At 38.2% G+C, this 27,265-nt stretch overlaps 1 protein-coding gene across 1 annotated transcript in view; it reads right to left on the bottom strand.

Moving 5' to 3' along the window:
- The window catches only part of na (sodium leak channel non-selective protein na), a 605,671-nt gene that overhangs the window by 381,679 nt on the left and 196,727 nt on the right, over positions 1-27,265 (bottom strand). The window contains exon 14 of the mRNA XM_090376183.1: positions 9,818-9,955. Within this exon, the coding sequence (XP_090232309.1) occupies positions 9,818-9,955 (138 nt within the window). The remainder of the gene's footprint in view (positions 1-9,817; positions 9,956-27,265) is intronic.

The raw sequence follows: 27,265 nt of genomic DNA, 5'->3' as shown, positions 1-27,265 counted from the left end.
GAAAAGGAGGTGATTATCCCTCTGTATAAGGCAATGGTCAGGCCACGCCTTGAGTACTGCGTACAGATATTTGTTGTTGTTATTTGGTTTTTAGGAGCATTAGCAACTAAGGCCATATTGCGCTGGTGCGGTGGTCATTCCCTGACATTTCCGCATGTTCCGTATTTGGTGGTGACGGGCTCGAACCCCGGTCTAATCAAGAACCGTATGCTACGCACTGCTGCTCCTTCCCACCTGGCTACGGAAGCGCCAATGTACAGATATGGAGGCCTCATTTTAGGAAGGGTGTAGATTTACTTGAACGTGTACAGAGAAGGGCAACAAGATTGGTGAGGGGAATGAAGGGATCCTCTTACCAAGAGAGGCTTAAGTTCTGCAAATTGCAGTGGCTGGAGACTAGGCACCTGCACGGTGATCTGATTGAGGTATATAAGGCCTTGAATGGGTTGAGCACGCTGAATTCTGATGGGATCCTTCCACTTGTTCAGATTACGAACCTAAGGGGGTATAAATTCAAATTAAGAAAAGACAGATGTAGAATAAATGTGCGGAAATTTGCCTTTAGCCAGCGGGTGGTTAATTGCTGGAACAAACTTCCATCTCTCATTGTGGAAGTTGATAGGATGAATTTCAGAAGGAACTGGATAGACATTTGGAGGGAATGGTGTGATTTTTTTTTTTTTTGTTTGGCTGATGCTGCATAAGCTCATACACTTGCTTTCTTGCATCACATGCCACTGCTACTACTACTATATTATTACTTTTTATAATTAATTTTGGTACTACTTGGGAGCATCAGGTTTGTAGTGATCCCCAACCAACCTGCTAGCTGTGGTATGGGTAGCCTAATATACCATAGATACATATAAATATAAAAACAACAAAATTAATGTAAAATTTAATTTAAAATTTAAAGAAGATTAGAGATACAAAGGGTACTAGGAAAGTTTTGCAATATGACGCAACAATGAATCACAGGAAGCTGCTTGTTGCTGCATGTTGAGACATGTTCATACGTGCATAGTAGCTGCCGCGCCAAGTCGATGGGCTCAGTTATTCATTAGTAGTGAGAGTGTAAAGTGCTTGCGATGGCATCATGGTCACGAAATGAGATAAGGACAGTTTTGCGGTATCATTTCGTGCGTGGTTTAACCATAGACCAGTGCTTAGAAGAAATGACTCTTGCACTAGATGATGATTGTCCACATCGTACAACGATATTCATGTGGTATAGAGAATTCCAAAGGGGAAATTTCACTCTGGAGGATTCTGAGAGGCCGGGAAGGCCACGAACGTCAGTTACGGAGGAAAACGTTACTGCTGTGAGGAAAATGCTTGACGAAAACAGGCGAGTGACCTACCAACAGATAGAGGATACTTTGGGCCTAAATGCACCAGCAATTCATTCGATTCTGCAAGATCATTTGCACGTGAAGAAACTTTGTTCTCTCTGGGTGCCGCATCAACTGACTTAAGAGCAGATGACACGATGTGTGACTTGGTTCCGGGAGATGTTAAAAAAGTTTGATAAGGGACAATCTCGGTATGTGAACAACATCGTGACAGGTGACGAGACTTGGCTGTACTATTACGATATGCCGACCAAGGCTCAAAACAAAGTTTGGGTCTTTGATGATGACGACACACCCGTAATTGTCAGAAAATCCCGATCTGTAAAGAAGAAAATGATAGCTGTATTTTTCAAATCGAGTGGAATTGTGGAACGTGTCATTTAGGATACGCAGAAGACAGTCACAGCTAAGTGGTATACTGAACAATGCCTGCCTAAAGTCATTGGATGTATGAAGAACCTGCGGCCAAAGTCAAGAATGGACACCTGGTACCTCCATCACAAAAATGCTCCAGCTCACCGCGCCAAAGCCTGCACCGAATATTTGACCACAACAGGACTGAAACTTCTCGAGCACCCTCCCTACAGTCCAGACCTTGCTCCCTGCGACTTTGCACTGTTCCCGCATGTGAAAATGAAGCTAAAAGGGAGGCGGTTTTCCAGTGATGAGGACCTTCTATGGGCTTGGGACAACGAGTGTGCTTTACTCCCTAGTGAAACTTGGCAGAACTGGTTTAAAGATTGGTTTCGGAGGATGGAGAGGTGTATTGAATGTAGAGGAAATCAGTTTGAAAAAATTAAATAAACAAAGCTGTATTGCAAAACTTTCTTAGTACCCTTTGTATTTAGAGAAAATGGAGAATAAAGAAGAAAACTGTAGAAAATTAGAGAATACTGGAGAAACTGGAAAAAATTAGCAAAAGCTAGCAAAAATTAACATTTTTGCTCGTGGCCATCACAGGATATGGAGATGAGGTATAATGATATTTTAATCTGATACATACCCATAGGGCTTTGAATCTCCTATCACAGTTTGCTGCCATATGCATAAACCACCTGTTTATTTAAAAATTAAGTACATATATTCAAAATATTACTCTTTATTCCAAATTACTGACCAAGTAATTACCTAAAGTTAACCTAACAAAACTGGTATAAAGATTACAGAAACGGGTATGTATGACACGTTCTTCTAGTATGGCTATATGTTTTCTCAAAGCACCCGAGGAAGTAGCAGATGTATGGCCATGAGGGAGAATATTAATTTTCACTAATTTTCTCCAATTTCTCCAGTATTCTATAATTTTCTCCATTATTCTCCATTTTCTCTAAATGTCTCTAATTTTCTTTAAATTTTAAATTAAATTTTACATTAATTTTGTTGTTTTTATATTTATATGTATCTATGGTATATTAGGCTATCCATACCAGGGCTAAATTTATATATAACCAGCAGGTTGATCAGGGTCACTACAAACCTGATGCTCCTAAGTAGTACCAAAATTAATTAAAAAAGTAATAATATATAAATAAGTTAAGAGAATATATATATATATATTCATTAATATATATTCATTAAATATATATATATTTTTTTCGTTAACATACTTCTTTTATTTATATTAACACTTCTTGTATTTGCATTAACACATCATTTCATTCATATAGGTTCCTTCCACCATCAGAGGTATCCCCCAAACTAACTCAAATAAACTTCCAAAAGCTTATGCAGCATCAGTCAAAAAAAAAAAATAATAATAATAATAAAATTAAATTAAAAAAAATAATAAAATAAAAAAATAAATAAAAAAATAATAATAAAATAAAATAAAATAAATCACACCATTCCCTCCAAATGCCTGTCCAATTCCTCCTTAAATTTATTTAACCTGTCAACTTCCACAACGAGAGATGGAAGTTTGTTCCAGCAATTAACCACCCGCTGGCTAAAGGCAAATTTCCGCACATCTATTCTACATCTGTCTTTTCTTAATTTGAATTTATGCCCCCTTAGGTTCGTAATCTGAACGAGTGGAAGGATCCCATCAGAATTCAGCGTGCTCAACCCATTGAAGGCCTTATATACCTCAATCAGATCACCACGCAGGTGCCTAGTCTCCAGCCACTGCAATTTGCAGAACTTAATGCGAAAATTTATTTTTATTTTGTTACACAGAGCATTAATAAACTACAATAAATAAATAATTAGCTTTCAGCTGGGTGGCAGCCTTCATCGGATTAAAATACTTCATACTTTTCATAGACACATATTTATATCAGCATTAGCATTAGTAGATGCATATGATGCAAGAAAGCAAGCTTATTCAGCATCAGCCAAAAAAAAAAAAAAAAAAAAACACCACTCCCATTTCACCCCTCCGTTCGTTCGAAATACCTGTTCAGTTGAGCCTTAAATTTGTTTAGGCTATCAACTTTAACAACAAATGATGGAAGTCGGTTCCACCAACCAACCACCCGCTGGCCAAAGGCAAATTTCCGCACATCTATCCGACATCCGTCCTTCCTCAATTTGAATTTATGCCCTCTGAGGTGATTATTCTGAGCAAGAGGAAGAATCCCATTAGCATTGAGCATGCTCAAACCATTCAAAGCCTTATACACCTCTATCAGATCACCTCGCCAGTGCCTAGTCTCCAGACTCTGTAATTTGCAAAACTTAAGCCTTTCTTCGTAAGAGCAACCCTTTGTTCCATTCACTAATCTTGTTGCTCTTCTCTGTACCCGTTCCAGCAGCTCTACATCCTTCTTGAAATGAGGCTTCCAGACCTGTATACAGTACTCAAGATGTGGCCTAACCATTGCCTTATACAAGGGAATAATCACCTCCTTATCCCTGCTAGAAAAATTCCTGTACATTATTGAAAAGACACCATGAGCTACTCTTGCAGCTCGTCTGCACTGCTCAGAGAACTTCATATCTGCCTGCACAATTACCCCCAGGTCCTTTTCATTCTCCACCACTGTCAGTGTAGTACCGCAGAGTTGATACGTTGCTCTGGGGTTACTGTTTCCCATATGTAGTACTTTACATTTGTCAATGTTAAACTTCATTTGCCACCTCTCAGCCCATCTGTTCAACCTTTCCAGATCCTATTGCAGCAGCATAGCGTCAGTAGTGTCCTTAACAACCCTGCCAACCTTTGTATCATCTGCAAACTTGGACATTAAACTTGATATACCATCATCAATATCATTCATAAACACCGAAAACAACAACGGACCCAACACTGAACCCTGAGGAACTCCACTAATAACATTAGTCCACGTTGAGCAGTGTCCATTGATTACCACTCTCTGTCTTCTGCCACTCAACCATCCCCTTATCCATAGCAGCAATTTGCCTCCAATGCCACACTGCTCCAATTTGTGCAGCAGTCTTCCATGTGCAACAGTATCAAAAGCCTTTCTAAGATCCAAATATATAATATCAAAGTTATTCCCTGCATCCAGTTCTTTTGTGACTACATCATAGTATCCAATCAAATTGGTCAGGCAAGACCTGCCCTTAACAAAACCATGCTGCATCTGAGCTATAACTGAATTCTTGTCTAGATGATCCTGCAGTGCTTCTTTAACCAGTGCCTCCATTAATTTTCCTGGAACAGAAGTTAAACTAACAGGTCTATAATTACTTGTGTCAGCCTTTGATCCTCCTTTGTGAATTGGGGTTACATTTGCACATCACCAGTCTATGGGTATCTCCCCTGAGTCCAAAGAAGCTCTCATAATTATGGCTAGGGGTTTGCTTACTTCCTTTGCTGCCTCCTTTAACATAACTGGATAGATTCCATCCACCCCAGGTGCCTTTTTTATGTTTATCCTCAACAATCTCTCCTCCACTTTCCTCTCAGTTATTACAAAATCATCTAGCTCACTGCCAATGTCTACTTTACCTACGTCATTCTCCTTCCTGAATAACTGCTCATGCGTGACTGTAGATGCAAAATACTCGTTTAGATTGTTAGCCACCTGAGCAGGATCCTCAACTGTTGAACCATCAATATCCAGTGGACCAATCTGATTCATCCCTTTCCTTCTTGAGTTTAAATAGGTAAAGAACTCTTTTCTGTTTTTCTTTGCATCCTTTGCCAAAGATTTTTCGTAGTCTGCCTTTGCCTGCCTAATCTACTTTGTGACTTGGTTACAGACCAACTTATATCTATCATAGGCTTCGATGTCGCCCATTAATTTGTATGTATTCCATGCATTTTTCTTCTCTGCCACATGTCTCATTAGTTCATCTGACAACCATTTAGGCCTAAAACTTGAACAATATTTCTTAGTTGGTATGTAAAGCCTGGTAGCTTCCAAGATTAGTTCCGTGAATGCTTCCCATTTTGAGTTTGCTGTTTGTAACATCATCAGTTGGTCCCACTGTATAGAATTTAAATACTGTCTCAGACCATCATAGTCGTCTTTACGAAAACAAAAACCCTTTCCTTTACCTCTGATGGTAGTTACCTCCTTGAGTAAATCCCACTTCAACACACTGTGATCACTGCCACCTAGTGGTTCATTTATCTGCAGATTCTTAATGCATGAAGAATCACTACTGATAATCAGATCAAGAGTATTGCTCCCTCTTATTGCCTCACGAACATGCTGATGTAGAAAACAATCATCCAATAAATCCACAATGTGGATTTATTGGATGATTTGAAAATCCACAATCCATATATATGTGTGTGTGTGTGTGTGTGTGTGTGTGTATACACATACAACATATTTTCTTATATACAAAAATAAATAAATCTACAAGTATTGCTAAAGAATCAAATTCTAATAAATTTATTTTTTAATTATCAATAAATATTTTAATAATATTTGCTTTTGAAGTCTTTCAAAAACCAGACGGTATATGCTATTCACTTAAAAAAATCCAGAGGATATACGGCATGTACTTGCATATACCCTCCAATACAGCCTTGCTCGTACCTATGGACAGGGCACTCCATGTCATAACGCTTACATTATGACAAAGTGGTTTAAGGACAAGGGCTTAGAAAAGTTGGACTGGCCAGCTCAGAGCCCTGTCCTTAATCCTATAGAGAACCTCTAGGATGAATTTGATGATTGGATTCGTGTGAGGAGAGAAGCGCCAAAAAAACAGAGCTAGACTAGTCACTGCTTTGAAGGTCAAATGGCAGAAAATTTCGGAGGACATTTACAAAAAAAAAAAAAAAAAACTGGTGGAGAGTGTGGAGACTACAGGCAATCATAAAGACTAAAGCTTTGAACACGCTATTAGTTTTCTTAATAAATATGCAGATGTCTGAGTATTAATGGTAGGGTTAATGAGGCAGTGTATATTGTGGCATTTTCTAATATATTTTTGTAAAATTAAATATAAAAAATCAGGTTGTCATATTTCTGAAGCTCACCTTATAGTAAGGACTGATTAGTTATATTTGAAACCAAATAGAGTGACATCACAATTGGCTGCTTATTCACAAAAAAAAAGTACAGGATTAGTTATTACATCCAAATCATAACAGATCAGGTTATTGTGTTCTTGGTTTGAGTTACATATGATACCCATTAAACAGGAAAATAATCCAGACTGGACTGTAATGTTATTTTTGGTATAATTAGCCACAGACAAATTTAAGTCGTAAGTAATAATTTGGTTTATTCTGAACAGACTGTTACTATTATTATTAATGCTATTTCAATTATAATTAAATTTGCCAGAAGCACTGCATGACTTTATGGTGATCAAATAAATCTTAAAAGTCAACAGAGGACTTCAATAGAAATAGCATTTAAAATTAATTTAAATAGCTACAAAAATTACGAAGACACGACTTTGGTAAAATGTTTCAGTATGAAGCATTTCTGTCATTTAAAGGTAGAAATTCTTTTCACTGATAAAGGCATCATATATGACATAAAATCAGTATGCACCGGAACTTAAGAACAAGTTTGAGCTTCTGCAGATTGCTCAGGAGCAAGATATCGACGAGGAATATTACAACTTTCTGAAAGTGATAAAGTCCAAGAAACCTATAGAGAAAAAGAAATCCAAAGAAGAAAAAATTAGTCAAGAAACACTTGTTATGATGAACCGAAGGTGAAAAATGAAGAGAAAGATAAACACTGACAAGGAAAAAATTTAGTATACTGAATTATGCAAAGCCATTAGAAAGAGACTCAGAGAGGACATAAGAAGCTTTAACACAAGAAAGAAGGGAAAACAAAGGATTTAAATCAGCAGCCATGAACAGTAATACAGAAAGACAAATAATACTGAAACTGAATAATAGCGATGGTGTACTTATAAACAGCAGAGAAGGCATAATTCAAATAGCAGAAGACTACTATAGGGAATTATACAAGGAGCGAGGGAATGATGCCAGCAGTGGGGAAGATGGATCGCAAATTAGTAACACATACGACATACCCGATATACTTTCCGATGAGGTAGAACATGCATTGAAGAAAATGAAGAATCAGAAAACCCCGGGGGAAGATGAAGTTACTGTAGAGTTGTTAAAATTGGGAGGAAGAGACATAACACAAAAACTGGCAAGGCTCTTCACAAAGTGCATTAGAAAAGGTGTGACGCCTAAACAGTGGAATAATGCAATCATAGTTTTACTGCATAAGAAAGGAGATAAATCAGCAATTGGAAATTATAGACCAATTAGCTTGTTATCCCACATCTACAAATTGTTCACAAGGGTCATTACTAACAGATTAGAAAGAATACTTGATGAGAATCAACCGAAAGAGCAAGCTAGCTTTAGGACAGGATTCTCAACTATGGATCACCTTCACGTAATATCACAGCTAATTGGAGAAAGCAAATGAATATAAAACACCATTATGCCTGGCATTTGTGGATTATGAAAAGGCATTTGACTCCATACAGCATAAGGCAATGTTTCGGGCACTGGAAAGACAAGGCATAGATACCCCACATATTATGATTTTGAAGAAAATATATGAGAATGCTACCTCCTTTATTAGACTGGACAAAGACAGCAGGAAATTTAAAATCGAGAAATGAGTTCGACAAGGAGACACAATATCTCCGAAGCTGTTTACTGCTGCCCTTGAGGAAGTTTTCAGAAGATTAGACTGGTCGCAGAAAGGAGTCAATGTGAACGGAGAGTACCTAAACCATTTACGATTTGCAGATGACATTGTGGTCATAAGCCACAATCCCAAAGAACTAGAGGAAAATCTTAATCAGTTATGCACAGTTAGTAAGGTTAGTTAGTTAGTTATTTGGTTTTTAGGAGCATTAGCAACTAAGGCCATATTGCTCCGGGAAATGCGGTGGTCATTCTCTGACCTTTCCTCATCCTCCGTATTTGGTGGTGACGGGCTCGAACCCCGGTCTAATCAAGAAGTGTGTGCTACGCACTACTGCTCCTTCCCACCTGGCTACGGAGGCGCCCAGTTAGTAAGGATTTTGGACTAAAGATGAATATGGCTAAAACAAAAGTAATGATGAACAAGTATGCCACAGAAAGGGAAATAATGATTGAAGGAGCAGTAATTGAAAAGGTGGAGTCATATACTTATCTGAGACAAGTCATTAGCTGTAATAATGATAAATGGCTGGAACTCAAGAGAAGAATAAATTTTGGATGGATAGCATTCAGGAAATATAGTCACATACTGAAGAGCAATATCCCAGTTTGTCTGAAACGTAAAATAATGAACCAATGTATACCACCCACCATGACTTATGGAAGTGAAACTTGGGCACTCATCAAAAGAATGGAAGAGAAGCTGAGAACTACACAGCAAAGAATGGAACGAATTATATGGGGAATCAGACTGTTAGATAAGAAGAGAAACACATGGATTAGGCAGCTAACTCGAGTAAAGGACATTCTTTTCAAAACTAAAGAACTAAAATGGTCTTGAACAGGACACATAGCTCGAAGACATGATGACAAATAGACTAAGAAAATAACAGAATGGTACCCAAGAGGAGCTAGAAGAAAACCTGGAAGACAAAGGCGGAGATGCATAGATGAAATTCATGAGTTTGTGGGTAGTAAATGGATGGCCAGTGATCAAAACAGAAGGAACTGGAAAGTTGCTGGAGAAGCCTTCATCCTGCAGTGGATTGATAATGGCTGATGACGATATGACTAACTTAGAACGGCATTATGACTCTTTGTGAATTACGCTTAAATCACAAATTTTTGGCATTATGTTATTTCACTTTGTTTTATGTGCTTCACTTTTTACAAGACACTTTTGACATATCAGGAATTACTGTTTTGTTACATCTGTTTTTATATCCAAAAACAAAACAAAAAAAAAAGTTCTTTTACTGTGCTGTTTTTATCAGAGAGCACGTTTTATTAATAAAATTTTTGGAAACAAACAAACATTGAAAAGTATAACTTCTATAACAAATCCCAATCTAAGATTTTACTAAGGACAATCAAAACTAATAGCATAATAAACATTTAAAAAACTTACCAAAGTGACAAACAAGTGATAAAGTATAAAATAGATGGCTACTAAAGGGCCTATTGTTTTGCTAGTTCGAAGCATTGTTTCATTCATAACATCACCCCAGCCTTCTTGAGTAAGAATTTGGAACATGGACATGAACGCCTAAAATTTTAAAAAGTAGTATATGTAAAGATGCAAATTACTGCACAGCAAGAAATATTAGCACATGACATATGGCTTGTCTCCCAGATACCACTTAGTATCAATATTGCAGACAAGTTTTTCTGACTCTGATTACTATAATATGCTATGCTAAAAGAATTGCAGGAGTAGCCAAGCTTATTAAACTTGAGAGTAGCAGAAGATAACTTTAACCCCATAGCCAGCACAAAACAAAGCTTAAAAATTAAATAAATATCTATTAGAATTACTCTGCATAACAATAGCTCCATCATTCAGTTCCATCTTGGCTTGATTATATCCCTTGGCTTTTTCCGGTGAGACCAGATCTCATTATTTTGTAGGATGGGAACAGAAGAGAAGATGTATTTTCTTATTCTCCATTTCTTTTTATATCTTGTATTCATTCATTATAAATGTATGAAGTACTTCCTCTCCCCCCCCTCTCTCTTTCTCTCCTTTTTTAGCTATTTATCTTAATTAGTAGTAGTAGTAGTAGTGGCATGTGATGCAAGAAAGCATGTGTATGAGCTTATGCAGCATCAGCCAAAAAAAAAAAATCACACCATTCCCTCCAAATGCCTGTCCAGTTCCTCCTTAAATTTATTCAACCTATCAACTTCCACGACAGATGGAAGTTCGTTCCAGCAATTAACCACCCGCTGGCTAAAGGCAAATTTCCGCACATCTATTCTACATCTGTCTTTTCTTAATTTGAATTTATGCCCCCTTAGGTTCGTAATCTGAACAAGTAGAAGGATCCCATCAGAATTCAGCATGCTCAACCCATTCAAGGCCTTATACACCTCAATCAGATCACCACACAGGTGCCTAGTCTCCAGCCACTGCAATTTGCAGAACTTAAGCCTCTCTTGGTAAGAGGATCCCTTCATTCCCCTCACCAATCTTGTTACCCTTCTCTGTACTTGCTCAAGTAAATCTACATACTTTCTAAAATGAGGCCTCCAGACCTGTACGCAGTACTCAAGGTGTGGTCTGACCATTGCCTTATACAGAGGGATAATCACCTCCTTTTCCCTGCTGGCAAAGGAGGAATTGTGGCAACTACCCACATTGGGCAAAAAGTTGGGATGTTATGTACCAAGATATTTTTATAAATTAATGACTTCGATATAAAAAACAAGGTGGCAAATTTGCATATATCCATAACTACAGATGGAGAAAATATTTGGAATTAACCCCTTAGGAGTGATCAGGCACCTTACTATCCAAAAACAAGTAAATAAGAATCTGATATAGTGTGGATATTGTGATCATAAAATTATGAATACAGTTGAAATTATACAAAGAAAATACCTTTGACATAATGATTACCCATATCACTCATATTGTGTGAATAAAGAAAATGTTATTAGTCAGTTGCACATTAAAGAAAAGACAGCAAAATGTAGAGGCCATATCTTAACCAAAGACAATTGTGTGTCAAAGGTGTTTGTGCAAATGTACATTTTATATTTAGGTCACAAGAATTTTAAAAAAAATAATTACTGTGAAATACAAAAGATGTGAGAAGATTCTAAACCTGCCAAGCATATTTACAGAGGTGAAGTAGTTATTTTTTTTTTTTTAATCAAGGCTATGATTTAGTAGCTGACATATTTGCATTTTCAAAAGGATCTAATCTAAATGAAGATTAGATTAGATAATAATAATTATCTAAATATTCTAGTCTAAATGAAGTAAGAAAAGCTTTGGGAGATAGCAGTCACTGCAGAAGAACTTCCAGCAACACATAATGGGTATGAGTAATGGGAGCAACTTCTTATTACTTGATGGCAATATAGAAGAATGCATTCTCACATTCTTCAATGGAAAAGGTAAGGAATATTTATCTCCAAGTAAAATATTTTTCATGGATGGTGCTTACAAATGTTTTAGTAAGCAGTTTCAACAAGTATACATGATTTTACATGGAAACTGGAAACAAGCATACAGAGGTGAATGTTATCCCTACTGTTTAAGGTCTCCTTCCAAACAAATAACAAAATATATATGATTGGTTGCTTAGTGCAATAAAAATATTTATGCTATCTTGGAATCTAGATTGTATAAAGCCAGATTTCAAAGTTGTTATTCTATCATTACAAGAATTAAGTGTTCCCAACAGTGAATATAGCTGGTTGGTTGTAATTATAATTTTAAACAAAATTTATGGCAAAGTGTTCAGGACTTGTATAAGAATGCAAAAATAATAAGGAAACACATCTGAATATATGTGTGCACTGAACTGGCCAAAACTGATAATGGTTGGTTGACCATAACGGAAGATTCTCCTTTAGAGAAAGAAAATTAAAGCAATTCTGGGTTTTATAAATCAGTAGCTAGAAAACACTGTTATTATTATTACGGAGGGGTGAGGGGAAAACACTGTTATGTAGAACTGACACAGAAATATCAGTGGCTAAATAATGCTGTTGAAGGATAGAACAGTCAACAACTTTTTTTTATTATTATTTATTTATTTACTTGTTGTGTAGCAGCCCAGCAATCATGGTTGTTGTTTGTTGTTTATTTGGTTTTTAGGAGCATTAGCAACTAAGGCCATATTGCTCTGGGATATGCGGTGGTCATACCCTGACCTTTCCGCATCCTCCATGTTTGGTGGTGACGGGCTCGAACCCCGGTCTAATCAAGAAGCGTGTGCTATGCACTGCTGCTCCTTCCCACCTGGCTACGGAGGTGCCAGCAATCATGGAAACTCTGCTGTGTGTAATTTGAAGATACCAAGTAGATAAAGGCCAAGAAGTGTTGTGGTGTAAACGTATTGCAGAGAAGTGCTGTGTTGTAAATGTATTGTATTGTAGTGTTGTGTTGTGTGACTGGCCACTTAGCCCAGCCAGCAGCAGCAGAAACTGCCATTAGCTGGTTACCATCCCTGGCATGTGAAGCCCTGCCAGAGGTCTACCATCATATGTTTTTGATGTAGCATACCAATCCAGTATAATACCCTCAATTGTTGGAGGGTAGAAAGTCCATCACATAATGTTATAATCACAACACTAATGAATTATAAGCAGTTTTATAAGAGGCTTAAAGTTAATCCATGGAATCCAAAAGGCACAGTGCTAGCATAATGCCTCAAGCTGTTGTTGTTATTTGGTTTTTAGGATCATTAGCAACTAAGGCCATATTGCTCCGGGATATGCAGTGGTCATTCCCTGACCTTTCCGCATCCTCTGTATTTGGTGGTCATGGGCTCGAACCCCGGTCTAATCAAGAAGCGTGTGCTATGCACTGCTGCTCCTGCCCACCTGGCTACGGAGGCGCCTAATGCCTCAAGCAATGAGGGCAGAAGAATGTAGCAGACAAAAGTCAATCAGTGAATTTTAAGTCTGTTGCTGAAGCCAGCAATGTAAATAAGTCTTCAATTGCATTGTAAAACAGCACTGCATCAGTCGCAACACCATCTTGTCATAGAAAAATAGTCAGCACCAAAAGAGGAAGGAGGCCATGCACATACTAGAAATCAGTTGCCAGTGATATCCAAGATTTTGAGTAAAATCATAGTAACTGGAGAAACTGCAGATTCAAGCACAATCCCCCAGACAACCACATCAACAGCAACAGGCCCACGTGTTGGTCTACCCCTTCGTTGGAGCCTCCGAATTTCTCCAAAACAGGTCCCCTACTACAGATTACAGTAATATCCAAGGAAATATCAAGGTCACCAAAACAACTAACATGTACAGCTCCAACTGAGCTCTGCATGTTAGTTTTTCGGGAGCTGCCCAGTCTTGACAAAAGACCAACACCACAAGTAGATGCTTAAATAACATATAAATTGTAGAAATGAAGTGATGCTTAGATTTCCACTTACAGTCTGCCAAACCCCGTGTACGTTTTCTGACAGAATTTCAGTTATCGGCTGATTCAACCACTGATCATCTTCATTTGCCCAAATTATTCACTGTATGATTCCTTTCGCCTCAAAGGTGGTACTTGTGCATATGTCCATTCTGATATTCCCTGTCAGAGACTTGGCAATTTGGAATCTCCTCTTTTCGATCTTCTCTGGCTTAAAATCTCTCTACCTCATTCTTTCAAATTCATCTGTTGTCTCTACTGTTCTCCCAACTCCATTAATCACTTGGAACTTTTTCACTTCCTCTCTTTGCAACTTGACTTTCTCCAGTCCAACTTTCCTAACAGTGAGGTAATTTTCCTAGGTGATTTTAATGTTCACAACTCCAGCTGGCTTCCGTTTTCTAGTCACACCGACCCAGCTGGTCGAGATACTGAGGCTTTTGCAATTACTAATGACTTCGCACAGATTGTTCATTTACCTACCAGAATACCGGACAATTCTAATCATACAGCCAACATGCTTGATCTTTTTCTCACAAACAACCCTTCTAAGTACACGTTCGAAGTGAGTGGTCCTTTAGGCACATCAGATCACAACTTGGTGATTGTCTCTTCTCCAATAGAGCCTTTATTTTATGGCTATTCCCAACCTCGTATTGTTTGGCATTACAAGAATGCAAAATGGGATGACCTGCGAGACTTCTTTTCTTCTTTTCCTTGGTCTGATTACTGTTTCAAAACTTCTGATGTCAACGTTTGCTCAGATCGTGTCAGTGAAATTATTCTTGTAGGAATGGAATCCTTTATTCCACACTCCACTTTAAAATCTCATCCTACATCTAAACCTTGGTTTTCCAATAAATGTGCTAAGACTGTTCAAGAGAAGAACGTTGCATATCGTAATTGGCTTGTTTCCAATTCTTCAGTTTCATTTTCTGCCTACACCAAAGCTCACAACAATTGTAAAGCAGTTATTAATCAGTCTAAACTAGATTTGAAACAAGTTAAGAGTAGAAAACTTGCTTCTTGCCCTAATGGTAGCCAAGCATTCTGGTCTCTTGTCAAGGCTATTGGCCACAACTTTTGCCCATCTCTTCTCCCACCTCTGTCAAAACCAGACGGTTCTATTGCTACTTCAGCCAAGGATAAAACTGACCTGCTAGCATCTCATTTTCTTCCAACTCATGTATTAATGATCTTGGTAAAACACCTCCCACCATTCCCAACACGCTTCATTCAATGCCTCCTGTAGTCTTCTGTCAAAAGGATGTCAGAAAGATTTTGAAGAATCTTGATGCTAAGAAAGCTCCAGATCCCGATGGTATTTCTCCACTTGTTCTCAAAACCTGTGCTCCTGAGCTTACTCCTGTTCTTTGCCACCTTTTTTCATTTTCTTATTCCAAAGGTGTTTTTCCTTCTGCTTGGAAATTTGCTCCTATCCAGCCAGTTCCTAAAAAGTGTGACAAATCCCTCCCATCCAATTATCGTCCCATTGCAATTACTTCTACTTTTCTAAAGTAATGGAGAAATCAATTAACCGCCAACTCTTACACTACCTAGAAACCTTCCATCCGATCAACGATCGCCAGTATGGATTCCGTCAGTGTTGTTCCATTGGTGATATTCTGGCTTATGTTACCCATTTATGGACAAATTCAATGAAAAAGTTTGGTGAAACACAAGCAGTTGCTCTTGACAACTCAAAGGCTTTCGATCGTGTTTGGCATAAATGTCTTCTAAATAAACTTCCATCTTATGGTTTGCCAACTGTTTTTTGTAATTTGTAATCCAGTTTTCTCTCTGAATGCTCACTAAGGGTGAGGATAGATGGCTCTCTGTCTTCTAACTTCTCCACCAATGCTGGTTTCCCCCCCCTCCCAAGGTTCAGTTCTTTCCTCCACTCTTTTCCTCTTGTGACCTTATTAATGACCTTCTTCCGCTGATGGGAAATCCTATCCATAGTTTTGCTGATGACAGCACATTGCATTCCACTTTCCAGTCTGAGAAACCTGGCCCTGCTCAATCAGCTTCAACTTCTCAAATATCTGTTACCAATTCCTTAAATGCTGATCTCCAGGTTAATCTCCAGTGTGGCAAAGACAACTTAGTTGATTTCAAAACTCAGTCCTGTTTTATATCTCACAAAAAGGATTCTTCTGCTCCTATGCTTATCTTTGGTGACACTCCGATTTATAGGCAAGTTGATATATCTCTTTTGGGGATTACCCTGACTTCTAATCTCTCTTGGCATAAGCACATTAAAAATTGCTTCCCCTGCATCTATAAAATTTGGTTTTCTCTTTCGCTCTTGGCATTACTTTTCTTCCAAACAGCTGTTCACTCTGTACAAACTGCAAATCAGCCCTGCCATGGAATATTGTTCCACCTCTCTCAGGCTTCTAGATTCCATTTAGAAGTTGGCAGTTAAGTGAATTAATGGCTCATCCCTAACAGAGTCTCTCCACTCTGTCTCATAGACGTTCTGTTCCTGGTGCATGTCTTTTCTACAGATATTTCAATGGGCACTGTTCTTCTGAATTGGCTACAATAATTCCAGCTCTCTCTTTCAAAACAGTCCGAACATGTGCCTCCAGCCAACATCCATTTACTGTCCAACATCAAACTCACAGAACCAACTTTTCATCTTCCTTGTTTTTTCATTCAACTACCATTTTCTGAAACAACCTTCATACGTATTTCTTGAAAATTACAGTCTACAGAAGTTCAATTTAATGTCAACAAATATCTTCTTTCATCTTGTCAACTTTCAACCCCTGCACGCTACTAAGTACTACAGGTTTTAATACCTCTCATGTTTGGGGTTTTTATAAAAAAAAAAAAAAAGAAAGAAAGAAAGATGATTATAGAGTTGTAGAAGCATAGACATTTCAAGTGATGTAAAAGTATACCACTAAGAATTATGTCCAAATATACCATAGAAGAGCCAGAATACATCAAGAAATCCCCTCAAGAGTAGTAGGAACTTAGTCTAGAATGAGATTTGCAAACAATAAATAAGGTAATAACTTTTCTCCTTCATCTAGACATTGGGTCTTATGTTATATAAGGTAAGCAACCCAGAATTAATTGTAATTGTACCTCTCATTCTAAGCTTACCCTAGTCAATAAGACTTCTGATGATCAATGGCCAACTGTACATCATCCACCAGTGACCTCCAACGTTGTTTTTAATGTAATCAGACTGATTTGATCATTCTTCTTTAACTATCCTGGGTCTGTTCCATCAGCAGAAGCACACATCTTCAAAAAACCTTAGAAGCAATGGACTGAAACACTGTAAAAGTTTCCTTTGTTGCCAGAAAACATACCTCACAATCTGGTATCAATAACTGAAGATCAAGCACAGAAGCAGAATGTAATGATTGTTTAGTCAATAGATGATTATTAAACTTGTCTGGAGGAAAAAATGGAAGAAAGTACACATGCAATGAGCATTTTTTTAAAATTTTTTTCAGAAATTGCAATGATTAAAAATAATGAAGTATGACTGCAATCATTTGTAAAATTTTAGCATAAGTAACTGGTTGTTGTGTAATTCTTTTACAATCATTTGTAAAATTCTTAACATAAATAACTGGCACTTATTTTATTACATTATTTGAAAATTAACATAAAAAACAATTTTGTATATTTTGTAAATAAAAAATTTTAAAAAAAAGCATTTAAACACACCAGCTTCAAAAGATGCGGATGCCAGTTTTAAGTCTAGATAAAGTGTAAAGGGATGCTTGTATTTATAACAATTATTTATAAATAAGTGGTTTGTTTTTATTTACTATTTGACAACCTAACAATTTTAATCAATGTTGAACAGACAATTCACTGGTCAACACCAAAAATGTTTCTGGCTTGAAAATAGTCAATTCTTAATTTCAGCATGAGAAAAACGAATATAACATTTAAAACTCTTAGTCAGCTCTTGGTTCCATGATATAGCCCCTCTTATGATTTAGGGGAATATTGGTGAATACTAGGGAATTTTCGAGTCTAGAGAATAGATAGGTTGGTAACACTGAAGCAGGAACCAATACGGCATGTTTTTTTTTTTTTTTTTTTTTTTTATTTCTCTGTATCATTTACCTTGCAAGTGATGTTCATTTCTTTTATTTTTTTCAGGTTTATGGAGAAAAATTACGTAAAAAGCCAGGATGCCACATAAATTTTTTTTTTTTTTATGTAAACCCCAAACACGAGAGGTATTAGAACCTATAGTACTTAGTACCGTGCTTGGGTTGGAGGTTGAGAAGGTGAAAGAAGATATTTGTTGACATTGGACTTGAACTTCTGTAGACTGTAATTTTCAGGAAATACGTATGAAGGTAGAGTGTTCCAGAAAACAGCAGTTGAATTAATAAACGAGGAAGATGAAAAGTTGGTTCTGTGAGTTTGAAGTTGGACAGTAAATGGATGTTGGCTGGTGGCAGCACGTGTTTGGACTGTTTTGAAAAAGAGAGCGGGAATTATGGAAGCCAATTCAGAAGAACAGTGCCCATGGAAGTATCTGTAGAATAGGCATGCAGCAGAAACAGTACGTCTATGAGACAGCAAGTGGAGAGACTCTGTTAGAGATGAATCATTAATTAACCTAACTGCCCTCTTCTGAATGGAATCAAGAAGCCTGAGAGAGGTTTTGGGGGCACCACCCCAGATGTGGGAATAATATTCCATGGCAGGGCGGATTTGCGATTTATACAGTGAGCAGCTGTTTGGATGAAAAGTAACGCCGAGAGTGAAAGAGAAAACCAAGTTTTTTAGATGCAGAGGAAGCAGCTTGAGCAGCACAACACTGTTACACGATCCATTGCTTTCTTTGAACTGGACAGTGTTGATAGCTGAGGGAACCATCTGGCATAGCACGATAATACAGACCTGTTTCATCGGCATTGTAAATGTCATCCCCACTAAATTTTTTAAGCAACTCTGGCAGTTTTTCAGATTTCCATTGCTCAGCACTCGTAGCATCAGCACTGTCCTTCTTGCCATGTGCTTTTTTATAACTAATGTCATGTCTACACTTCCATCGAGACAACCAATCTTCCGTTGCTCTGAAATTTACATGACCTAGCTTTTTGGTCAATTCTTCTGACTTGGTTTTTAGCATAGGGCCGCTTACACGCACTCCTCATTTCGATACAGTGGAAAACCATTGATTCAAAGCATCTTCAACGTCTGGATCTCTGCCTTCCCTCTTTCACTTATGAGATGTTTTCTTTAAATCCACGCGCAATGTCCACTCCTCTCTACGTTTTTCTTGTTGCTGTAGCAGTCGTGAAATTGTAGATTTTGCAACTTTATTATCTCCGCTAGCTGCCGATGACTAATGTTAGGAGGTTGACTTTATCTTGTCAACAATAGCGATTTTTTCTGAAAGCGACAAATCTTTACATGGCATCTTGACAGGAGTCTTAAATGTACTGAAAAAAAGGGGAGGGGGGAAACCAAAATCAGTGCACTGTTTGGTACAGTTTTTAATCTATTCTAACCCACAAGATGTATACATATGTACCTAGTGTGATTGCAAACAACTGCAAGCAAAATTTCTTCAGAATCCGATTACCACAACACAGAACAAACGTAAAACAACCACTGTACAGCATGACTTGGCAATAACTGATTCGGCTGCTGCCCGCATGATCTTTGTTGTTTTTTTGGTTTTTAGGAGCATTAGCAACTAAGGCCATATTGCTCCAGGAATATGCGGTGGTCATTCCCTTGACCTTTCCGCATCCTCCGTATTTGGTGGTGACGGGCTCGAACCCCGGTCTAATCAAGAAGCGTGTGCTACGCACTGCTGCTCCTTCCCACCTGGCTACGGAGGCGCCTGCATGACTTTGTTACAAACCATCTAAATTAGTTTATTGTTCAATAAACTATATTTAGATGTTTGTGACCGCCATCTTAATATAGTTTATTGTTCAATCAAGATCTTCATTGCCCCAATTAAGTGGCGAGTTGGCCCAAATAAGCAGAACAAATTCAAGCTAAATTTTTTTTTTTGTTTATTTTTTCATAATTTGCCCCAAATAAGCGGCTGCCCCGATTAACTGGTGCCCTAATTAACCAGAATGCACTGTACTAACAACTAACTTTAGCCCTACAGGAGTGGAGACTGAAGAAAAGAGTAATTTGTCACATTGCATTTGATAATTTGATAGATTGTGAATCTTTTATAGGGAATAAAATAAGGGAAAACACAAACAAGTTGGTTAGGCTCTGTCTGGGTTGAAAAACAAAGTGCAGATGTACAGTCTGTCATTTATAATTTAAAGAAATTTGATGGTCAGCTGGATAGTTGAGGAGGAAAGCACATAATTTGTATTTTCTCATCTACTTTCGTTTTTGTGGCTGGTGCAGCAAAAACCCATGGCTTCCATGCACTATTAACAATTACTTAATACCCACTGGCTGAAGCAAATTTCTGCACATCTATCCTGCACCCATCATTCCCCAATTTGAATATATGTTCCCTCATGTGTGTGGTCTCAGCAGGAGAATGCCATCAGTGTTGGGCTCATTCAAAGCCTTAAACACTCCAATCAGATCTCCACACAGGTGCTTCATCCCAGACACAGCAACTTCCAGAACTGAAGCCTTTATTGGTAAGCGCACCCTAGTTAACTTCCTTTATTTTTCCTGTAAATTTCCCTTTGTTGTCACCATCCAGTTCCCAATTCAAATTTTATTTTTACAACAGTTCTCCCAATAGGTATTTTAACAGTGATTAAACTGTCAGTGAAGTAATTTTTTTTTCTCACCATAACTAACTTTCAGTATACAGTCTGATGTGAATTTTAAATAAAAAATTTACATCAAACAATATACTTCAAGTTAGGTATGGTAAGATACAATGGCTCCAGAAATTAATCTTTACTGCCATTATATGTGCTCCTTACAAAAAATTTTTAAAAAAATCCATTGTTCTCTTCAGATTGTCATCCATAAAAACAGCGTTTCAAAAAGCTTTTAAAGCTTACGGCCCACGTTTTTGATTAGCATTAGCATTTTAACATTAGTAGAGGCATATGATGCAAGAATAGCAAGCTTATGCAGCATCAGCCAAAAAAAGAAAACTGCTAACATTTCACCACTCCATTTGTTCCAAATACCTGTCCAGCTCAGCCTTAAATTTATTTAGGCTATCAACTTCGACAACAAAAGATGAAAGTCTGTTCCACCAACCAACTACCTGCTGGCTAAAGGTGAACTTCCGCACATCTATCCAAAAACTGTCTTTCCTCAATTTGAATTTATGGACCTCTCAGGTGATTATTTTGAGCAAGAGGAAAAATCCCATCGGCATTGAGCATGCTCAAACTATTCAAGGCTTTATAAACTTCTATCAGATCACCTCGCAGGTGCCTAGTCTCCAGACATTGTAATCTGCAAAACTTAAGCCTTTCTTAATAAGAGCAACCCTTCATTCCATTCACTAATCTTATTGCCCTTCTCTGTACTCGTTCCAACAGCTCTACATCCTTCTTGAAATGAGGCCTCCAGACCTGAATACAGTACTCAAGGTGTGGCCTGACCATTGCCTTATACAAGGGAATAATCACCTCCTTATCCCTGCTAGAAAAAATCTTGTATATCATTGACAAGACACCATGAGCTACTCTTGCAGACCATCTGCACTGCTCAGAAAACTTCATATCTGCCTGCACAATTACCCCCAGGTACTTTTCATTCTCTACTGCTGTCAGTGTAGTACCACAGAGTTGATACGTTGTTCTAGGGTTACTGCTTCCCATATGTAGTACTTTACATTTGTCAATGTTAAACTTCATTTGCCACCTCTAAGCCCATCTGCTCAACTTTTCTAGATCCTGTTGCAGCAGCAGCATACTGTCATTAGTGTCCTTAACAAACCTGCCAACCTTCATATTGTCTGCAAACTTGGACATTAAGCTTGATATACCATTATCATTATCATTTATAAATACAGAAAACAACAATGGACCCAACACTGAACCGTGAGGAACACCACTAATAACATTAGTCCATGATGAGCAGTGTATATTGATTACCACTCTCCATCTTCTCCCACTCAATCATCCCTTTATCCATAGCAGCAATTTGCCTCCAATGCCACACTGCTCCAATTTGTGCAGCAGTCTTCCACGTGCAACAGTATCAAAAGCCTTTCTAAGATCCAATATATGATATCAAAATTATTCCCTGCATCCAGTTCCTTTGTTACCACATCCTAGTATACAATCAAATTGGTCAAGCAAGACTTTTCCTTAATAAAACTATGCTGTGTCCAAGCTATAACGGAAGCCTTGTCTATATGATCCTGCAGTGCTTCTTTAACCAGTGCCTCCATTAATTTTCCCACCAAATACGGAGGATGCAGAAAGGTCAGGGAATGACCACCGCATATCCCCGGAGCAATATGGCCTTAGTTGCTAATGCTCCTAAAAACCAAATAACAAACAACAAACAAACATTAATTTCCTGGAACAGAAGTTAAACTAACAGGTCTATAATTACTTGTGTCACCCTTTGATCCTCCTTTGTGAATTGGATTCACATTTGGACATCTCCAGTCCATAGGTACCTCCCCTGAATCCAAGGAAGCTCTCATAATTATGGCTAAGTAATTATGCTTACTTCCTTTGCTGCCTCCTTTAATATAACTGCATAGATCCCATCAACCTGGGGTGCCTTTTTTATGTTTATCTTCAACAATTTCTCCTCCACTTTCCTCTCAGTTATAACAAAATCATCTAGCTCACTGCCAGAGTCTAACTCACCTCTGGCATTTCCTTCCTTGAATAACTCCTCATTTGTGAATGTAGATGCAAAATACTCATTTAGTTTGTTAGCCACCTGAGCAGGATCATCAACAGTTGAACCATCAATATCCAGTGGACCAATCTGATTCATCCCTTTCCTTCTAGAGTTTACATAGGTAAAGAACTCTTTGTTTTTCTTTGCATAATTTGCCAAATATTTCTCATAATCTGCTTTTGTCTGCCTAATCTCCTTTGTGACTTGGTTACAGACCAGCTGATATCTATCATAGGCTTCCATGTCACCCAATAATTTATTAATGGGTGACATGGAACAGAATTTTATATGTGGAATGGTGGAACAGACTTCCATCCCTTGTCGTGGAAGTTGATAGCCTAAATAAGTTTGTAAGCTCAGCTGGACAGGTATTTCGAACAAACAGAGGGGTGAAGTGGAAGTGGTTATTTTTTATTTATTTATTTATTATTTTATTTATTTATTTTTTTTTTTTTGGCAGATGCTGCATAAGCTTGCTTTCTTGCATCAAATGCCTCTACTAATGTATCACATGCATTTTTCTCCTCTACCATATGTCTTATTAGTTCATCTGACATCCATTTAGGCCTAAACCTCGAACAATACAGCCTAGTAGTTTTTTTTTTTTTTTTTTTTTTTTTATGTGAACCCCAAACACGAGAGGTATTAGAACCTATAGTACTTAGTACCGTGCTTGGGTTGGAGGTTGAGAAGACGAAAGAAGATATTTGTTGACATTGGACTTGAACTTCTGTAGATTGTAATTTTCAGGAAATACGTATGAAGGAAGGTTGTTCCAGAAAACGGCAGTTGAATGAATAAATGAGGAAGATGAAAAGTTGGTTCTGTGGGTTTGAAGTTGGACAGTAAATGGATGTTGGCTGGTGGCGGCACGTGTTCGGACTGTTTTGAAAGAGAGAGCGGGAATTATAGAAGCCAATTCAGAAGAACAGTGCCCATGGAAATATCTGTAGAAGAGGCATGCAGCAGAAACAGTACGTCTATGAGAAAGCGAGTGGAGAGACTCTGTTAGAGATGAATCATTAACTAACCTAACTGCCCTCTTCTGAATGGAATCAAGAAGCCTGAGAGAGGTTTTGGGGGCACCACCCCAAATGTGGGAACAATATTCCATGGCAGGGCGGATTTGCGATTTATACAGAGTGAGCAGCTGTTTGGAAGAAAAGTAACGCCGAGAGCGAAAGAGAAAACCAAGTTTTTTAGATGCAGAGGAAGCAATATTTGTAATGTGCTTGTGCCAAGAGAGATTAGAAGTCAGGGTAATCCCCAAAAGAGATATATCCTTTTGCCTAGAAATTGGAGTGTCACTAAAGATAAGCATAGGAGCAGAAGAATCCTTTTTGCGAGATATAAGACAAGACTGAGTTTTAGAAGGGTTGAAATCAACTAAGTTGTCTTTGCCCCACTGGACAATTACCTGAAGATCGGCATTTAAGGAATTGGTAGCAGATTTTCGAGAAGTTGAAGCTGATTGAACAGGGCAAGGTTTCTCAAAATGGAAAGTTGAATGCAATGTGCTATCATCGGCAAAACTATGGATAGGATTTCCAGTCAATGGAAGAAGGTCATTGATATACAAGAGGAAAAGAGTGGGGGAAAGAACTGAACCTTGGGGGACACCGGCATTAGTGGAGAAGTTAGAAGACAGAGAGCCATCTACCATCACCCTCAGTGAGCGATCAGAGAGAAAACTGGATAACCAATTACTAAAAACAGTTGGCAAACCATAAGATGGAAGCTTGTTTAGAAGACCTTTATGCCAAACACGATCGAAAGCCTTTGAGATGTCAAGAGCAACTGCTTGTGTTTCACCGAACCTTTCCATTGAAGTAGTCCATAAATGGGTAACATAAGCCAGAATATCACCAGTGGATCGACACCGACGGAATCCATACTGGCGATCGTTGTTCAGACGGAAGGTTTCTAGGTAGTTTAAGAGTTGGCGGTTAATTGATTTCTCCATTACTTTAGAAAGAGTAGAAGTAATTGCAATGGGACGATAATTGGATGGGAGGGATTTGTCACCCTTTTTAGGAACTGGCTGGATATGAGCAAATTTCCAAGCAGAAGGAAAAACACCTTTGGAATAAGAAAGTGAAAAAAGGCGGCAAAGAATAGGAGTAAGTTCAGGAGCACAGATTTTGAGAACAAGTGGAGAAATACCATCAGGACCTGGAGCTTTCTTAGCATCAAGATTCATCAAAATCCTTCTGATATCCTTTTGACGGAAGACCACAGGAGGCATTGAATGGACCGTGTTGGGAATGGTGGGAGGTGTTTTACCAAGTTCATTAATACATGAGCTGGAAGAAAAATGGGATGCTAGCAGGTCAGCTTTATCCTTGGCTGAAGTGACAACAGAACCATCTGGTTTGGACAGAGGTGGAAGCAGAGATGGGCAAAAGTTGCGGCCAATAGCTTTGGCAAGAGACCAGAATGCTCGGCTACCATTGGGGCCATATTTATTTATTTATGATTTTATTTATTTATTTTTTTTTTTTTTGGCAGATGCTGCATAAGCTTGCTTTCTTGCATCAAATGCCTCTACTAATGTATCACATGCATTTTTCTCCTCTACCATATGTCTTATTAGTTCATCTGACATCCATTTAGGCCTAAACCTCGAACAATACAGCCTAGTAGTTTCTAGAATAATTTGAATGCCTCCCCTTTAGAATTTGCTGTTGGTAACATCATCAGTTGGTCCCACCGTATAGAATTTAAATACTGTCTCAGACCACCGTAATCGCCTTTACAAAAGCAAAAACCCTTTCCTTTACCCCTAATGGTAGTTACCTCTTAGTAAATCCCACTTCAGCACACTGTGATCACTGCCACCTATTGGTTCCTTTATCTGCAGATTCTTAATGCATGAAGAATCACTATTGATAATCAGATCAAGAGTATTACTCCCTCTAGTTGCCTCCCAAACATGCTGATGTAGAAAACAATCATCCAATAAATCCACAAAAGCCTTGCTAGTGTGTGAGTGACCAACCCACAAATTCCAGTCAATATCTAGGAAATTAAAATCTCCATTATAGGACTCAGATTTACTGGTGCACTCTATTTCCCTGTACGGTTTCTTATTATACTCATCAGAGTCATTAGTCCTATAACACACTCCTACTCTCAATTTTGATCTCCCAATGCTTATGTCACACCAAACTGACTTGACACTGCACTGTCCAGCAATGTCGACTGGCTGCACTTCCTTGGATTTTATGTGTTTCTTAACTAATAGCATAACCCCTCCTCCCTTCCTATCCTGTCTATCCTTCCTGTACACATTGTACTCCCCAAATTCCAGTTCTGCATTCCTTATATCTGTGTGACACCACGTCTCTGATATCCCAACAATATCTGCCTTTGATGTTTTGAGCAACACCTGAAATTCATCAAATTTATTTCCCAAACTCCTAACATTGGTGTATACGCAAGTATACATGCACCTGTTTCTATTCTTAGCTACCCTAACACAAACCCATGTGTTTACTTGTACTGCAATGACTCCCAACAGTCTCTGAAATACCCTACATCTTGTTTTCCAGGCTGCTGCTTATTCCAATAGAAGCAGTGCAAGAATCACTTTCATCTCTGCCAGTGGCTACTGTTAATCTATTAGTCCTTGTATCCCCCCCCCAAGCTAGCAGTTTTCCAACACACCTAACACTGCCTTGATAGCATCAGCAAATATTCTTGTATCCTTTCTATTTAAGTGTATCCCATCCTTGTAGAAGCAATCTCTCCTGTTAGCAAGTACAGACCAGGCTGAAAAAAATTCTACCTGTTGAGCCTTGCACAATCTTTCCAGGGTCGAATTTATGGACAAGGCTCTCATCGTATACTCCCTCGTATCATGTCTGTGCAGAATTGCAGATACTTTCAAATTCAACCCTAATTCCAGGCTTTTTTTCGACAGTGACCTGCTTGTTTAGAATTCCACTGGTCTCCTACTCTTAATATCATTAGTGCCAACATGTAAAACAATATCACCTTTTGTGCCCTTAAAAGATGATATACACTCTACAACGTCATCAATCTTTGCCCTTGGCAGACATACCCTGGTCCTGTTCCACCTATCTTTTTTACATACCATGTTTCTCGTTTCCCTGACAATAGAGTCACCAACAACTACTAGTTTCTGTGGGACCAGCGCATTGTGCCTTGGGGGTTGCCGCTGTGTTGCGTGATGATCAAGTGCAAGCTCTGGCATTGATGTGGGCAGCTGAGAACTTGATGGGCCCCTCAATTTAGGTTCTTCAAGCTCTCATATAGGCCCATAACAATGCTGAGTTGTCGCCTGATTTCCTCACACTCCTTACATTGTACACACACAAGGATACTAATCACAAAAATACTAATCTATTAGTATTTTTTTTAACAGCAAAACACAAAATTTGTAAAAGATACTTGGAAGCATACCATGAAATATCAAGGATGGGAGGAAAGACAGAAAAAAGTATGATGAAAACACTAAACTTTCATACAGATCTATCAGATTAAAAATAAAATTAATTCATTCATGCTGACCACTATAAGTTATAGGAAACACCACCCACAGGTATCAATCTATAACAATATAGCAATCAAAGAAAGATGGTAATTTATGATTACTGGTTAAGCACAAATCATACAAAGATCATAAACTTGCAT

The sequence above is a fragment of the Mastigoproctus giganteus genome, chromosome 6, assembly GCF_048544385.1.
Source record: "Mastigoproctus giganteus isolate SK-2022 chromosome 6, ASM4854438v1, whole genome shotgun sequence".
Classification (NCBI taxonomy): domain Eukaryota; kingdom Metazoa; phylum Arthropoda; class Arachnida; order Uropygi; family Thelyphonidae; genus Mastigoproctus; species Mastigoproctus giganteus.
Note: the sequence above shows the minus strand (reverse complement) of the source record. Positions and strands in the feature narration are given on the sequence as shown.